At 56.1% G+C, this 17,632-nt stretch overlaps 1 protein-coding gene across 5 annotated transcripts in view; it reads left to right on the forward strand.

The window, feature by feature from the left end:
* Window positions 1-16,802, forward strand: part of IL4I1 (interleukin 4 induced 1) — a 39,638-nt gene extending 22,836 nt beyond the window's left edge. For 2 of the 5 annotated variants that reach the window (XM_055369879.1, XM_004061199.4), the window contains exons 2-9: window positions 2,207-2,329; window positions 4,706-4,888; window positions 10,496-10,734; window positions 11,370-11,482; window positions 12,081-12,282; window positions 14,981-15,049; window positions 15,347-15,483; window positions 15,856-16,802. In XM_055369879.1, coding sequence (XP_055225854.1) covers window positions 4,810-4,888; window positions 10,496-10,734; window positions 11,370-11,482; window positions 12,081-12,282; window positions 14,981-15,049; window positions 15,347-15,483; window positions 15,856-16,786 — 1,770 coding nt within the window. In that variant the 5' untranslated portion in view covers window positions 2,207-2,329; window positions 4,706-4,809 and the 3' untranslated portion in view covers window positions 16,787-16,802. Of the gene's footprint in view, window positions 1-2,206; window positions 2,330-4,647; window positions 4,889-9,614; window positions 9,702-10,365; window positions 10,401-10,495; window positions 10,735-11,369; window positions 11,483-12,080; window positions 12,283-14,980; window positions 15,050-15,346; window positions 15,484-15,855 lie in introns of those variants that run through there. The other 3 variants (XM_019014968.3, XM_004061198.5, XM_055369882.1) reach the window with 3 other exon arrangements.
* Window positions 16,803-17,632: the final 830 nt, after the last annotated feature.

A 17,632-nucleotide genomic window follows, 5' to 3' on the forward strand; every position in this document is an offset into this window, starting at 1 on the left:
TATGTCGTAGAATATACACAAATATGGCTGGGCAAGGTGGCTCACACCTGTAATCCCAGCACTTTGGGAGGCCAAGATGGGCAGATCACTTGAGATCAGGGATTCAAGACCAGCCTGGGCAACATGGTGAAACCCCGTCTCTACAAAAACTACAAAAAAGTTTGGTTGTGCGTGGTGGCACGCAACTGTGGTCCCAGCTACCTGGGAGGCTGAGGTGGAAGGATCATTTAAGCCCAGGCCTTTGAGGCTGCAGTGAGCCATGATCACGCCACTGCACTCCAGCCTGGGCGACAGAGCGAGACTCTGTCTCAAAAAATATACACACACGTTAAGTCATCTAGTACCATCCCTAAGGCGCTATTCCAGTGGTTACAGATGTCATGGGCAGCATTCCTTCCTGTCACCTGGGGCTAAAGACACGGGCCCAATGCTCTTCCTCCACCCTCCAGCCTCGCTCTGTGGTCAAGCACTCAGATCTCCTGGGCTGTGGGGAGTGGAGTGTACCCCTTTGGCCTCCTGCTGCCTCTTCCATCTCAGTCTGTGGGCCACACTTGGGAGATTCATGGCCCAGGTTCCAAAAGTCTCCCGAAGTCATGATCATGAGTCATTATTTCCTTGGACCGGCCAGGTGCGGTGGCTCACACCTGTAATCCCAGCACTTTGGGAGGCCAAGGCTGGCGGAACACCTGAGGTCAGGAGTTCGAGACCAGCATGGCCAACATGGAGAAATCCCATCTCTACCAAAAATACAAACATGAGCTGGTGGCTAGTTAAGTGGCGGGCGCCTGTAATCCCAGCTACTCGGGAGGCTGTGGCAGGAGAATCGCTTGAACCCGGGAGGTGGAGGTTGCAGTGAGCCGAGATCATGCCATTGCACTCCAGCCTAGGCAACAAAAGCGAAACTCCGTCTCAAATAAATAAATAAAATTTCCTTGCACCATCTTGGGCTCTGGAGGACAAGAGTTGTGTCTAAGTAGAAACCATGGGTGTGTGTGGTGGGAGCAGTAAACCAGAGGAAGACCTCACAACCCAGCTACTTCTCTCTGAAAGCTGTCACCTACAGCCGGGACCTTTTTCTGCAGTTCATAGGCCTTGACTCATATCGTCCCCTCTGCCGGAAGGGAGGCCTCGAGTCCCCTTAGGAGGTAGGAAGCAGTTTGCATTTTACCTACATTTGTGCATTCAGCATCCATTTTTAGAGCTGATCCTGATCTGGTGCTGGAGGTACCAAAAAATGCCCACAAGGTCGTTGGCAGGGGCCACACAATCATGATGAGAAAATTTGAGCATGTATTTCCAAAGTGTACATGTATATTTTTCCTATTATTTTGCATATTATTTCCTATTTTGTATATTAACCATTAGCAAAGCTTAATTGCTTTCTTATAGTTATATTTTTAAAATAACAAATTCCAGCTTTGGGAGGCCGAGACGGGTGGATCACCTGAGGTCAGGAGTTTGAGACCAGCCTGGCCAACATGGTGAAACCCCGTATCTTCTAAAAATACAAAAATTAGGGGCTGGGCACGGTGGCTCATGCCTGTAATCCCAGCCCTTTGGGAGGCCAGGGTGGGCAGATCACGAGGTTAGGAGATCGAGACCATCCTGGCTAACACGGTGAAACCCCATCTCTACTAAAAATATAAAAAAATTAGCCGGGTGTGGTGGCGGGCGCCTGTAGTCACAGCTACTCGGGAGACTGAGGCAGGAGAATGGCATGAACCCGGGAGGCGGAGCTTACAGTGAGCAGAGATCAAGCCACTGCACTCCAGCCTGGGCAACAGAGTGACTCCGTCTCAAATGAGTAAATAAATAATACAAAAATTAGCCCGGCGTGGTGGTGGGTGCCTGTAATCCCAGGTACTCAGGAGAATCACTTGAACCTGGGAGGCGGAGGTTGCAGTGAGCCGAGATCGCGCCACTGCACTCCAGCCTGGGCAACAAAGTTAGACTTCATCTCAAAAAAAAAAATTTTAAGTTCTACATTTTCTTCCCATACCCCAAAGGATCTTGAGCACCCCACTCTGAATAACACAAGTGATTCCATTAAATCAGGAGGCTCTGTGCCCCAAAGCCATGTGAGAAATGGTCCCAACAGGCCTCCTGGGGGAGTCTAGGAGGGATCCCGAGATCGCAGCAACATCAGCAACCGACTGGGTGCCACCGCGGGTGATGGCTCCATCGTAATTTCAGTTTCCCTTTCCAGGAAGAAAATACACAGATGTGCTTCCTTCCCAGTCCTGACAAATGGCCTTTCCTTAAGTTCCTCATTAATTCATATGAAGACAACACATTTGGTGACTAAATTTGGAATCAGAGGCTTTTAAAGGTGAATCTCAGCTCTTACTGCTTTGCTTTCCCCTGTTTAGGGATAAGAGTGGCAAATGGGGGCTGGGTGTGGTGGCTCATGCCTGTAATCCCGACATTTTGGGGAGGCCAAGGGGAGTAGATTACTTGGGGTCTGAAGTTTGAGACCAGCCTGGGCAACATAGCGAAACCTCGTCTCTACAAAAATACAAAAATTAGCCTGGCGTGGTGGCTCCTGCCTGTAGTTTCAGATACTTGAAGGCTGAGGTGGGAGGATCACATGAACCTGGGAGGCAGACGTTGCAGTGAGCCGAGATCGTACCACTGCACTCCAGCCTGGGTAACAAAAGTGAGACTCTGTCTCAAAAAAAAAAAAAAAAAAAAAAACCAGCACATATAATAGTATAATAGGTAGTCAAACCATGAGGGAATGATGACTTTTTATTCTTTTTTAGTAAAAACTAATCATCAATACAATTTATTTTTTAGTAATGAATGGCTTGCAAAGCAAAACCCGAAACTCCTGAAAATGTAAATCAGCTCTTATGACCTGGTATGACTCAGCTTCAGCACACCACTGCTCCCAAGTTTTCAGTAAACCCCAAAAATGTCAGGGTGCTTTAAAAATCTGCCCTGACTCAGGGCAGCGGCTCTCCACAGAACCTCCCAGGGAGCAAAGCCCTCACGCTCGGAAGCGAGGTCTGCTTCTTGCGCAGCAGCCAGCCCCCCAGCCAGGTTTCAGTGACCCCGGCTGTTCCCCTGCCTGTCCCACAGGACCACACCCTTGGCTTCTGCACACCAGGGCCCTGGTGACTTCAAACACAGTGACCCACATGGGCGCCCTTGTCCCGTCTCCCCTCCAGACACCATCAGGTTGAACCCTCTCAGACGCCAAAGGTTTCCCGAGGCAAGAAGCAGACCGGGTGCGCTGCCGTGATGGGGTCTAGCCTGGTGCCCTGGGGTCACCTCAGATACCCTAGTTCCCTTGAACCCACAGAACTGATAGTGACACTTACTGACCAAGACAATGTCACTCAAATGCAATATGGACTGTGATTGGCATCTTGACAAACCAACCGTTTTTTGTTTTGTTGTTTTTTTTTTTTTCAGAGAGTCCTGCTCTGTTGCTCAGGCTGGCGTGCAGTGGTGTGATCTCGGCTCACTGCAATCTCTGCCTCCCGGGTTCAAGCGATTCTCCTGCCTCAGCCTCCTGAGTAGCTGGGACTACAGGCGTGCACCACCACACCCAGCTAATTTTCGTATTTTTAGTAGAGACAGGGTTTTACCATGTTGGCCAGGATGGTCTTGATCTCCTGACCTTGTGATCCACCTGTCTCGGCCTCCCAAAGTGCTGGGATTACAGGCATGAGCCACCACACCTGGCCTTTTTTTTTTTTTGAGAAAGAGTCCCGCTCTGTCGCCTAGGCTGGAGTGGCATGATCTCAACTCATAGCGACCTCTGCCTCCCAGGTTCAAGTGATTCTCCTGCCTCAGCCTCCTGAGTAGCTGGGATTACAGAGGTGCCCGCCACCACGCCTGGCTAATTTTTGTATTTTTAGTAGAGATGGGGTTTCACCATGTTGCCCAGGCTGGTCTTGAGCTCCTGACCTCAGGTGATCCGCTCACCTCGGCCTCCCAAAGTACTGTGATTACAGGTGTCAGCCACCATGCCCAGCCTAAACCGTTTTTTTGTTTTGTTTTGTTTTTCAGTGATGAGCTATTCCAGGAAACGTGAACATTGATTTAATGATATTAAGAAATGGCTGCCATCCGGAGCTTGCAGTGAGCTGAGATCGTGCCACTGCACTCCAGCCTGGGCAACTGAGCGAGACTCCATCTCAAAAAAAAAAAAAAAGAAATGGCTGCCATCTTAAAATATGATAATGATATTGTAGTTTTTAAAAAGCAAAACATGGTCAGGTGCAGTGGCTCAGCCTTGTAATCCCAGCACTTTGGGAGGCCAAGATGGGAGGGATCACCCGAAGTCAGGAGTTCAAGACCAGCCCAGCCAACATGGTGAAACCCTGTCTCTACTAAAAATACAAAAATTAGCTGGGCGTGGTGGCCTGTACCTGTAATCGCAGCTCCTCGGGAGGCTGAGGGAGGAGGAGAACCACTTGAACCCAGGAGGTGGAGGTTGCAGTGAGCTGAGATTGTGCCACTGCACTCCAGCCTGGGTGACAGAACGAGACTCAGTCCCAAAAAATCAGAAGACAATATGGTGCCTGGGACTTGCTCTAAAATAAATCCAGTGAGGGGGCGGGGAGGGTGTGAGTGAGACAAGGGATGTGTGAAGCCATGAATTCACCTGGGTTCATCCCCTGCTCACTCTGGTTTTAGATGTTTGAAAGTTTCCATAATAAAACACTTCTGAGAAAGGGGGACCTGCCTTTCACAGCCTCCCAGCTGCTCTGACCCCAATATCAGGAACTTGGCGTCTCTGATCTAACAAGGGCACCACTAACAAGGACAAAGCCACCATCATTCACCTTGATTCCGCACATGCCCAACGATGACTTCTGTCCCGGGCTAACCATAAAGGCCATGGGTGCTGAGAGAGCCCCCCAGAGGCAGCCATGCAGTGAGTGCCCCCACCCGGGGCCCTGGGATGTTCTGGAAACAGGAAGGAGGGTTCCATGGGAAGGGGGACCCTGTCCTGGGGTCAGGCCAAAGATTGGGGGACTCACTAATTCTGTCCTCCGATCCCTGAGTCCCTTCCCCAATCTGGGCCTGGACCCCCTGACTCCCACCCAGGTCCCAGGTCATCCCCTGGGCAGGCCCTGCCCACCCAAGCCTTGGTGAAAGTTTTGTGTTTGTTTTGTTTTGTTTTGTTTTTGAGACAGAGTCTCGCTCTGTAGCCCAGGCTGGAGTGCAATGGCGCGGTCTCGGCTCACCGCAACCTCTGCCTCCCAGGCTCGAGCAATTCTCCCGCCTCAGGATCCTGAGTAGCTAGGATTACAGATGCCCGCCACCACGCCCGGCTAATTTTTTTGTATTTTTAGTAGAGACGGGGTTTCACCATGTTGGCCAGGCTGGTCTCGAACTCCTGATCTCGTGATCTGCCCACCCACCTCGGCCTCCCAAAGTGCTGTGATGACAGGAGTGAGCCACCGCGTCTGGCCAATGAAACTTTTAATACTGACCACTTAGGGTCTTTGGACAGACTCAGAGAAGAGAATGCATATATACGTAAGGCAGGGGCCCAGTCCCCAGCACATCTGTGCAGCCCTCATCAGCATCAGCTGCCCTGATGGGCCACGAGGCCCCCAGTGGGGCCAGGGCCAGGTGTCTGGCTGCTGTATAGACATGACCTAAACCTCATCAAAACCATCATTGTGGTTCTAGAAGTCAACCAAATAAGGTGGGATTTGCCCCACCAAAGACCATTATCTGGGAGGATTAACCTTATTTTCCAGAAACTCCATCAAAAAACCAGAATACCCCCAAACCTGCTGAAGTCAACAGATACTTGTCTGGGCCTTTCCTCCCCTCCGCTCCCTCCACCTGCCCCTCCCCTCCCTCCTGTCTCCCACTCACCTATCCAAACTGCTTTTCCCTAATTCCACCCTCATCCCTAAACCTAATTTAACCTGAACACCAATCTCCTTAGTATTACCAGAAATGATTCTGCAGGCTGGGCATGGTGGCTCACACTTGTAATCCCAGCACTTTGGGAGGCCCAGGTGGGCGGATCACCTGAGGTCAGGACTTTGAGACCAGCCTGTCCAACATGGAGAAACCCCGTCTCTACTAAAAATATAAAAATTAGCTGAGCGTGGTGGTGCACGCGCCTGTAATCCCAGCTACTGGGGAGGCTGAGGCAGGAGAATCACTTGAACCCAGGAGACAGAGGCCGCAGTGAACTGAGATCACACCACTGTACTCCAGCCTGGGAGACAGAGCATTCTGGAAAGGTATCAATCCTGAGCCAGCTGACTTGCGCCCTCTGCTCTTCACTTGGGGCACCTGGCCTGTCTGATGTATTGCTTCAAACTAACATTAATTGGGATTTTTTTTTTCTTTAATTACAAAAGTAATACATGCTGAATGAAGATGATGTGAAACGCACAAAAAAGCTCAAAGGGGCCGGGCATAGAGGCTCATGCTTGTTATCCCAGCACTCTGGGAGGCCAAGGCAGGTAGATCACCTGAGCCCAGGAGTTTGAGACCAGCCTGGGCAACATAGCGAGGCCCCGTCGCTATGAAAAAGTACAAAAATTTAGCTGTGCATGGTGGTGTGCACCTGTGGTCCCAGCTACTCGAGAGACTGAGGCTGGAGGATCGATTAAGCCCAGGAGTTCAAGACCAGCCTGGGCAGCATAACAAAATCCCATCTCTACAAACAGCACAGAAATTAGCCAGGTGTGGCTGGGCGCGGTGGCTCACGCCTGTAATCCCAGCACTTTGGGAGGCCGAGGCGGGCAGATCACAAAGTCAGGAGATTGAGACCATCCTGGCTAACACGGTGAAATCCCGTCTCTACTGAAAATACAAAAATTAGCCGGACGTGGTGGCAGGCGCCTGTAGTCCCAGCTACTCTGGAGGCTGAGGCAGGAGAATGGCGTGAACCCAGGAGGTGGAGCTTGCAGTGAGCCAAGATAGAGCCACTACACTCCAGCCTGGGTGACAGAGTGAGACTCCGTCTCAATTAAAAAACAAACAAACAAACAAAAACAAAAACAGGTGTGGTAGTGCACTCCTGTAGTCCCAGCTACTAGGGAGGCTGAGGTGGGAGGATTTCTTGAGCCCGGGAGGTTGAGGCTGCAGTGAGCCGAGATTGTGCCACTGTGCTCTAGCCTGAGTGACAGAGCGAGACCCCATCTCTCAAAACAACAACAACAACCACCCAGAAGTCCCCCAAGGTGAGCTGCACATATGCCTGGGGCCAGAGGAGTTTTGTGCAACAACCCTGTGTGATAAGGACAAGGGGATTGGTGCAGGGCCCCACCCACTCTGGGGACCCAAAAACTCCTGGGACATGCCCTGGGAGCCAGTTGGCTGTGGGCCTCCACCCCTTTCCATGGTTGTTTCCACTGTTATGCGGCTGTAGGACTGAACAAGCTACTGGGCAGGGGCCGGGGACCTGGGGCCCACCTGACCTGGTGAGGAATGCCAGCACTGCCATTTCCCACTGTGGGACCCAGGCCGAGGCACAGGCGAATAAGGCCCCAATCCCGCCGCGTTCATACTTGACATGTCACTGTGAATGAAACTCTGAGACCTAGGCCAAGCCTTTTCCCCTCTCTGTGCCCCAGGGTCCTCCTGTCCCACCCTCTCGCCATCTCCAAGCCTCAGTTTCCTCAACTATCAAATGCAGGCATTGTTGTTGGTTTTTTGTTTGTTTGTTTGTTTGTTTTTGAGACGGAGTCTCACTCTGTCCCCCAGGCTGGAGTGCAGCGGTGCAATCTCGGCTCACTGCAACCTCTGCCTCCCGGGTTCAAGCGATTCTCCTGCCTCAGCGTCCCGAGTAGCTGGGATTACAGGTGTGCACCATCACGCCTGGCTAATTTTTTATATTTTTGGTAGACACAGGGTTTCATCATTTTGGCCAGGCTGGTCTTGAACTCCTGACCTCAAGTGATCTGCCCACCTCAGCCTCCCAAATTGCTGGGATTACAGGCGTGAGCCACTGTGCCTGGCCTCAAATGCAGGCATTGTGAGGGTTACGATGGGTGCAAAGCCCTGAGCACCAGGCGGCCTCCAAGGCAGGTGATCGCCATGGGAACATTTTTGTCACTATTTTTTTCTTTTTTTTCTTTTTTAGAGAAAGGGTTTCGCCATCTTGGCCAGGCTGGTCTCGAGCCCCTGGGCTCAAGCAATCATCCCACCTCGGCCTCCCAAAGTGCTAGGATTACAGCAGTGAGCCTCCGCACCCGGCCCTCATTACTATTTTTTATTTTTATTTTTTATTTTTTGAGATGGAGTCTGGCTCTGTCACCCAGGCTAGAGTGCAGTGGCACGATCTCAGCTCACTGCAACCTCCACCTCTTGGGTTCAAGCAATTCTCCTGTCCCAGCCTCCTCAGTAGTTGGGACTACAGGCGTATGCCACCACGCCCGGCTAATTTTTATATTTTTAGTAGAGACGAGGTTTTGCCATGTTGGCCAGGCTGGTCTTGAACTCCTGACATCAGGTGATCCGCCTGCCTCGACCTCCCAAAGTGCTGGGATTACAGGCGTGAGCCACCCCTGGCCCTCGTCACTATTTTTGCTGACCCAAGCTCTTTCGGTCCCTGAACTGTCCAGCTCTTTGATCATTTCCTTTTGCCACGGCCTCCCGCCCCTACATCACATGCCTTGTTACTCACATTCACCCCCCAGCCCCTCCTGGCCATAACCGCATCCCTCTTTGATTTACTGCGGGAGTTTCCCATCTTCCTTCTTGGTAATGCCCCCCAACCCCCACCCGACCCTTGCTGCAGAGAATCTGCCTCCCTCTGGTTTTTCTCCTCACGGACCCCCTGGCTCCTTCTCCCCCACCCCAAGGAAAGTCCCTGCTATTGTTTCTCCGCCCCCACCCACTCCAAGGTGCCGCCCCACTCCCTGCCCTGAGCACTGAGGTGGTTCTTAAAGCAGGGATGGGTGAAGCCTGGGCGCTTCCCTCTGCCGGGTGGTCACTCACAGAACCCCTGAGTGCCCCTGCGGCCACAGCAGCTGGCATTTCCAAAGGAGCAGCTTCCAGTACTACCCCAGGTTCCGGCCACAGAACTTAACCTGGATTCACTCACTTGATCCTAAAACACTGTGACGCCCCCATTTGACAGCTGTAGACGAGAGCCACAGAGGGGAGGGCGGGCTCAGAGCCCACGTCCTGACCCTGGGACCACGGCTGCCAGCCCCACTGCTACACCCATTTGACGGAGGGGGAGACTGAGGCTCTGGGTGGCAAGTGGAGAGGGAAGTGGAACCATGGGGGGCCCTGCAGGACATGGCGACACCTGACGGAGAGGGACTTGGAGGGAAAAGTTGGCCTGGCCCAGGGACCTGTAGCCCCTCTGTCCCCGTGGGAATCAAGGAGGCGGAGAGAGTGCAGGGGAGGATAGAAACAAGTGGCCTGGTGATCAGGGATGGGCGCAAGCCGAAGGGGATTCCCCGTTGTTGGCACGGTTACCTGAGCATCTATTTCTGGCCTCCAAACCACCCCAGAACTATCTGGGGCAAAAGGAAGTGAATAGACTGATTAACTTCCTCCTACCCCCTTTCTCCAACCTCAACTAGACTCTGAGCATTGGACCAGAGCAGCTCCAGGAAACCAGTTTCATTTCCCTCGGCCAGTTTCCCAAAAGGAGGGGTGGGCGGGGCTCTGCCAGTTTAAGGGGAGAGAAAGGGCCACAGCAGAGACAGTGGAGGGCGGTGGAGAGGACCGCGCTGTCCTGCTGTCACCAAGAGCTGGAGGTAGTGACATGGCCAGTGGTGGGGGGACAGAGAGACAGGACCCACAGAAATAGGGACTGAGAAGCAGTCAGGAGCCGGGGAGATGAGGAAGAGGGAAAAGAGGCCGGGTGCGAGGGCTCATGCCTGGAATCCCAGCACTTTGGGAGGCCGAGGTGGGTGGATCACCTAAGGTCAGGAGTTCGAGACCAGCCTGGCCAACATGGCGAAACCCCGTCTCTACTAAAAATACAAAAATTAGCCAGGTTTGGTTATGGGTGTCTGTAATCCCAGTTACTTGGGAGGCTGAAGTGGGAGGATTGCTTGAACCTGGGAGGCGGAGGTTGCAGTGAGCCAAGATCTTACCACTGCACTCCAGCCTGGATGGCAGAGAAAGACTGTTAGAAAGAAAGAAAGAAAGAAAGAAAGAAAGGAAAGAAAGAGGGAAAAGAAGAGAAAGAGACAGGAACCCGAGAGAGCTGTGGCAGAGGTGGAGACCGGTGAGGAGGGAGGCAGGGACGGTCCAGGGGACTCTGAAGGAATGGGGTTAGGGGACACAGGTCCAGAGAGGAGGACAGTGACTGGGGGAGGGCCGGCTCGAGCAGCTGGGCAGCCCATGGGAGACAGAGTCAGGCTACAGTGGTCACAGGGCTCAGTCACTACAGCCCTCCCTTCTCCTCCACCCCAGACACCATCTCCCACCGAGAGTCATGGCCCCATTGGGTGAGTAAGCAGGGGAGGGGGCTCTGGGACAAGTGAGTAGAACCCCTCTCCCCCGACCTGCCACGACCCCGTTGACCCTGTCCTCCTCCTTCCAGCCCTGCGCCTCCTCGTCGTTGTCCCCATCCTCCTCAGCCTGGTGGCCTCCCGGGACTGGAAGGCTGAACGCAGCCAAGACCCCTTCGAGAAATGCATGCAGGATCCTGACTATGAGCAGCTGCTCGAGGTGGTGACCTGGGGGCTCAATCGGACCCTGAAGCCCCAGAGGGTGATTGTGGTTGGCGCTGGTGTGGCCGGGCTGGTGGCCGCCAAGGTGCTCAGCAATGCTGGACACAAGGTGGGAAGCACTGCTTGCAGTCTACCTGGAGTCCCTCCTGCTGCAGGCTGGAGTCCCTGGGCACAGGGACACGGCCGCGTTCCTCCTTGAGGGGGTGGAGGTGGGGATGTGGAGGGAGAGGCTATCTTTCCCCATAGTCTGGGGGTGAGGCCCAAGCCCCCTGCTGTCACATGTCTCCACTGAGAGGCCCCAGACTTTCCTGTCCTACGTTTTTCATCCCAGAGGGAAGTCTCACTGGCTCAAAGCTCCTCTGTCCTGGGGTGGGACGCCTGTTGGTGGAGAGGGAAACTCTACCAAGGGGATGTGTGCCCTGAGGTCTAACCACTGACCTTCTCACTGAAATCCGAGAATGAGAATGGGCCAGCCCAGGGGCTTCTACGCATATGGGTCATCTCCGAACTCCCCGAGCTGGGAAGTCCCTTTGCAGTCTAGCTGGCGGCCTTCCTCCTGCAGTCTGGAACTGCTCACTCAGTTCTGTTCCCCCACCTCCCATACAGAAGGGGACCCTCTCCTAGTCTGGGTCTGGGCCACTGTGGGGATGGAAGAAGGCAGGGGGCTGGCACGGGGTGGTAGAGGGCAGGGGATGGTCAGTGGGTGGAGCTGAAGGGCCCTCCTCGCCGCACGGACTCCCACAGGTTACCATCCTGGAGGCAGATAACAGGATCGGGGGCCGCATCTTCACCTACCGGGACCAGAACACGGGCTGGATTGGGGAGCTGGGAGCCATGCGCATGCCCAGCTCTCACAGGTGAACCGGCAACCCACCTACCTGTGTGCCTAGACTCGACTAGCCCCCCAGCTCCATGCCCACACCAGAGTGGGCCCGAACTTCCACTCTGACTCCCAAACCCAGCCTCCAACCCCATCCTTCGCCTAATCCTCACCTCAGTCTTGCCTCCAGCGCCAGCCCTGGGCCTCTGGCAACGCTCGGGCCACCTGGTCCAACCAGACTTCCAGCTGGCCCTGCCTGGTGCAAAAGCCAGCTCCTGTGCTGGCCCCTCCAGGCCTGCAGCTCCACCATCCCCACACCCTCAGGCACCCCAGCCCCAGGCCCCTTCTTCATCTCAAACCCCCATCCAACCCAAACTCTGTCCCCCTTCCCGATTCTAATCTGGGCTCTATCCCACTCTTAACCCAATCCTAATCCTGGTACTGCCCTGAGGCCTCCAGCCTTGTCCCCATTTCATTCCCATCCCCCAGCATTGATAACCCCAGATCTAGCCCCACCCCCAGCCTCATGCTGGTCCCCAGCTACTCTCCCCTCCCACCCCTCTTCTCCAAGTCCCACTAGGGACCAGGCCACCCCCACTGGAGCCCAGCCCTCACTCACCCACTCCCTTGATCAGGATCCTCCACAAGCTCTGCCAGGGCCTGGGGCTCAACCTGACCAAGTTCACCCAGTACGACAAGAACACGTGGACGGAGGTGCACGAAGTGAAGCTGCGCAACTACGTGGTGGAGAAGGTGCCCGAGAAGCTGGGCTACGCCTTGCGCCCCCAGGAAAAGGGCCACTCGCCCGAAGACATCTACCAGATGGCTCTCAACCAGGTGGGTACCGCCTGCACCCTCCTCCCGCCCTGACTTCTCTGTCCTCCTCCTAAGCTCACCCCGGCCCGGCTTTTCTTCTCTCGGGCATCCCTTCAGTCCCCTCCATGGGGTGGGGCGCCTGTTGGTGGAGATGGAAATTCTACCCAGGGGATGTGTGCCATGAGGTCTAACCACTGACCTCACTGAAATCCGAGAATGAGAATGGGCCAGCCCAGGGGCTTCTACACATATGGGTCATCTCTCAACTCCCTTCTTTTTTTTTTTTTTTTTTTGAGACGGAGTCTTACTCTGTCACCCAGGCTGGAGTGCAATGGCGCCATTTCAGCTCACTGCAACCTCCGCCTCCCAGGTTCAAGCAATTCTCTGCCTCAGCCTCCCGAGTAGCTGGGATTACAGGCACCCACCACCACGCCCAGCTAATTTTTGTATTTTTAATAGAGACGGGGTTTCACCATCTTGGCCAGGCTGATCTTGAACTTCTGACCTCGTGATCCACCTGCCTCAGCCTCCCAAAGTGCTGGGATTACAGGCGTGAGCCACTGCCCCCGGCCCCAACTCCCTTCTTTAGCTTCCCCGTAAACACTGCTGACCCCAAAGCTGCATCAGCTTTTGGCCTCTTCCCCTTTCACCCACACACTGTCCTGGATAACCTCCCCAGTCTCCACCTCTGGCTTAAACATAGATCCATGGGCTGATGGAGACATCTGCCTCCCGAGACCCTGATCTGTGTCCCTCCCCAGCACACTGGGCTCAGAACCTTCCCCTAAACCTGTTCCTCCTCCTGGTGCCCCCATCTCACGATGGCCCCACCATCCCGCAGTCACGGGCAGACCCCTAGGAGCCATCCTCCTCCTGACCTCCTCCTCGCCCACCTCTCCCACCATCAGTGCCCACCCCGCCCCCTGATGCTTGTGCCCTGCTCCCCTCTGCCCACCCCAGCTCAGGCCTCCTCTTCTGCCCTGGACCCTCCCCCAGCCTCCTCTCAAGCTGCCCAGGCTCCAGTCTCCCCAACCTGGTACCAGAAACGTCTTCCCACACACCCAGAGTGATGCTGCTCACAGCCCCCAGTGGCTCCCCGCTGCCTCCAGGACAAAGTCTGATCTTTTCAGGCTCAGCTTTGAGCCCTGACTGGCCTTCCCTTCTGCACCCCTCCAGCCTCATGCTCTTTTCTCCTCTAAGGAATTTTTGTCCTCATGGTGGTCCACATGCCCCCAGCTCTGTGTTCCTCACACCCACTATACCTGTGTATCGCCCTCCCTTTCCAGAATGCCTTTCCCTTCCCCACACAGGAACTCCTGCTCAGCCCTCAAGAACTAGCTCCAATGTCCCCTCCTCCAGGAAGCCTTCCCTGATACCTTTAGGGAGGAACTGGCCACACCCAACATCCCCTCCCCACCCAGGTCAGAGCCCACTTGCCCATCTCCCCTTCTAGACCAGGATGGGGGCCACGTCCAGGTCATTTCTATGCCTTGACACTGACTGGTTTTGGAGTCTGGGAGATGCGAGATGCATGAGTGAGTGAAGGGGCACTGCCTTCCCTCTGAGGTCCTGGCCAGAAGGGGGAAGCCAGGTGGACCAAGAAGAAGGCTGAAATTAGACGGGGGCAGCAAGGCTTCTGGGAGGGGGTGAGATTCGAACAAAGTGCTGAAGAACAGGCACTCGTGTGCCATGCAAAGACAGGCAGGGAAACAATAGGTGCCGGATGTGTAGGTGGGAGAGCCCTGAGGGCAGGTGGTCTGGGCACTGTACACTGTTCACAGAACCAGAGCTGCCATAAAAGACATGGACTGAGGCCAGACGCAGTGGCTCACGCCTGTAATCCCAGCACTTTGGGAGGCCGAGGAGGCAGATCACTTGAGGTCAGGAGTTCGAGACCAGCCTGACCAACATGATGAAACCCTGTCTCTACTAAAAATGCAAAAATGAGCCAGGTGTGGTGGCAGGCGCCTGTAATCCCAGCTACTTGGGAGGCTGAGGTGGGAGAATCACTTGAACCTGGGAGGCAGAGGTTTCAGTGAGCTGAGATGGCGCCACTGCACTCCAGCCTGGGCAACAGAGCGACACTCCATCTCAAAAAAAAAAAAAAAAAAAAAAGACATTGAGGGGCTAGCAGGGGCCTTGAACATGAGGCTGAGGGGCAAGAATTCTGTGGCTCCAGGCACTGGGGAGCTACAGGAGGGCTGTGGGCAGGGGACGGACAGAAGGTAAACTTCTCAGCCATCATGCCCTGTCAGCACTGACCAGTGGCACAGGGGACCAGCTTCTGTCCGTGGCCACAGTGATTCAGGCAACAAATAATCACTGAGCCCCCGGGAGGACACAGCACGCCTGGGACCCTCTCCCAGTCTCCTCTCCAGCTGCCCACATCCCTGCCTCCATGGAGCTCACAGTCTGGCTGGCTGGTTGAGAAATAGGCAAAATAACACCCAACCGGGATGAGCTGTGACCAGCCAGGCCAGCCGAATGAGGGGGGATGGGCGGCGTTAACAGTTCGGTAATATCGGAGGAGTAGTGGCATCTGAGTTGCCGTGGAGGGCAAGGCGGAGGGCATGGTGTGGGTAAAAGCCCAGGGGCTTGAGAGTGGTGAATGGCCGGCCGTGGGCAGAACCACGAGGAGAAGCCGGGTGTGGGCTCCAGGCCCGGCCTCCACCCTGGCTGCCCGGGCAGCTCAGCACCATGTCCGCTTCTTCCACAACAGGCCCTCAAAGACCTCAAGGCACTGGGCTGCAGAAAGGCGATGAAGAAGTTTGAAAGGCACACGCTCTTGGTAAGTGGGGACCTTGGTTCTGCTGAGATGCAGGGCAAAGAGAGTGACCATGAGGCCTTCCCCAGAGAGTCAGAAGGCGGGTACCTGGGACCCTAGTCCTGCCACCGCCTTCCTGCCTGACCCGGGGGCTGGACACGCCCCCTCTCTGGACCTCCGTTTCCCTCATCTGTCAGAGAGCGGGGACAGGATCCTACGGTCCAAGGACATGTCATGGGACCAGGAGGCCCCGCTGCAGAGGGGCTCTCTCAGGGGTGCAGCCTGCCTGGGCCCTAACCTCGGCCTGTGCCCAACCTGCAGGAATATCTTCTCGGGGAGGGGAACCTGAGCCGGCCGGCCGTGCAGCTTCTGGGAGACGTGATGTCCGAGGATGGCTTCTTCTATCTCAGCTTCGCCGAGGCCCTCCGGGCCCACAGCTGCCTCAGCGACAGACTCCAGTAAGGGGCGGGGCTGGCGGGCAGGGGAGGGGGGGCGGGGGCCAATCAGGGAAAGTAGCAGGGAGTGGGGGGAGCCTCTGGGTCTGGGGGGCGGGGCTGTTGTGAAGGGCGTGGCCTAATTGATGGCCGCGGGGCTAACGGTTCCCAGATAAAGGACACGGCCTAGGGGAGAAGTGGTGGGGTCCCTGGTGACACAATCCACTACTCCTGCGGCCTTCGGGATGTCAGGGACGGGCGGGGTCGGGAGAGGTGGATGACGGGGGAGCGGGCCGGTGCCCATAGGGGCCAGCTGCCGGGGTGGGTGGGGCAAGGCAGAGGGGCAGGGCCGCAGAGCCCAGGTCACGCCCCCACCCCGCCCCGCCCCGCCTGCAGGTACAGCCGCATCGTGGGTGGCTGGGACCTGCTGCCGCGCGCGCTGCTGAGCTCGCTGTCCGGGCTTGTGCTGTTGAACGCGCCCGTGGTGGCGATGACCCAGGGACCGCACGATGTGCACGTGCAGATCGAGACCTCTCCCCCGGCGCGGAATCTGAAGGTACTGAAGGCCGACGTGGTGCTGCTGACGGCGAGCGGACCGGCGGTGAAGCGCATCACCTTCTCGCCGCCGCTGCCCCGCCACATGCAGGAGGCGCTGCGGAGGCTGCACTACGTGCCGGCCACCAAGGTGTTCCTAAGCTTCCGCAGGCCCTTCTGGCGCGAGGAGCACATTGAAGGCGGCCACTCGAACACCGATCGCCCGTCGCGCATGATTTTCTACCCGCCGCCGCGCGAGGGCGCGCTGCTGCTGGCCTCGTACACGTGGTCGGACGCGGCGGCAGCGTTCGCCGGCTTGAGCCGGGAAGAGGCGTTGCGCTTGGCGCTCGACGACGTGGCGGCATTGCACGGGCCTGTCGTGCGCCAGCTCTGGGACGGCACCGGCGTCGTCAAGCGTTGGGCGGAGGACCCGCACAGCCAGGGTGGCTTCGTGGTACAGCCGCCGGCGCTCTGGCAAACCGAAAAGGATTACTGGACGGTCCCTTATGGCCGCATCTACTTTGCCGGCGAGCACACCGCCTACCCGCACGGCTGGGTGGAGACGGCGGTCAAGTCGGCGCTGCGCGCCGCCATCAAGATCAACAGCCGGAAGGGGCCTGCATCGGACACGGCCAGCCCCGAGGGGCACGCATCTGACATGGAGGGGCAGGGGCATGTGCATGGGGTGGCCAGCAGCCCCTCGCATGACCTGGCAAAGGAAGAAGGCAGCCACCCTCCAGTCCAAGGCGAGTTATCTCTCCAAAACACGACCCACACGAGGACCTCGCATTAAAGTATTTTCGGAAAAAGCCGTGTGGTCCAGCCTCCTCCGTGGCTCAGTTACTTCCCCAGTTTGCCTGCATCGGAACCACTAGCCCTGCAGTTAGCAGGCGCCACGCCCATCCTGGAGCCCCCCCAAAAATCTGCCCCTCACTTCTTCCTGGACAGTGGGGCTCCAGAGGAGGGTGGGGGGTGGTGCGCACAGAGGGAACCTTAAGGACGCCCTGCACCACCGGGAAATGGCAATCACAGCGACCACCTCTGTCACGAGGCTGAAGCACAGATGGGCCCTAATGCAAGTAACAGAAAGCCCGGCTGACAGTGGCTGAACAGGTGGTGATTTTTCTCACAAGCAGCAGCTGGGAGGGCAGGCTCCCCAGAGTGCATCTCTGCAGGCCCTTCCACCTTGGTTATGTCCGGGAAGTGTTCCCACACAGCTACCAGGTCGCCGCCCAGCCCAGAGCACCCTATCCTCTTCCAAAAACCCCAAATCAGGCCAGGCGCGGTGGCTCACGCCTGTAATACCAGCACTTTGGGAGGCCAAGGCAGGCAGATCACCTGAGGTCGGGAGTTCAAGACCAGCCTGGCCAACATGGTGGAACCCCATCTCTACCAAAATTACAAAAATCAGCCGGGTGTGGTGGCACACGCCTGTAGTCCCAGCTACTCAGGAGGCTGAGGCAGGATAATTGCTTGAACCCGGGAGGCGGAGGCTGCAGTTAGCCGAGATCTGCCACTGCACTCCAGCCTGGGCGACAGAGCAAGACTCCATCTCACAAAAAAAACAAATCAGGCAACTCAGAGAGCCCTGCCTCCACAAACCCCAATCATTCACCCTAGGCTCTGCCCAGCCACCATC

This window comes from Gorilla gorilla, chromosome 20, assembly GCF_029281585.2.
Source record: "Gorilla gorilla gorilla isolate KB3781 chromosome 20, NHGRI_mGorGor1-v2.1_pri, whole genome shotgun sequence".
In the NCBI taxonomy this organism is placed as follows: Eukaryota; Metazoa; Chordata; class Mammalia; order Primates; family Hominidae; genus Gorilla; species Gorilla gorilla.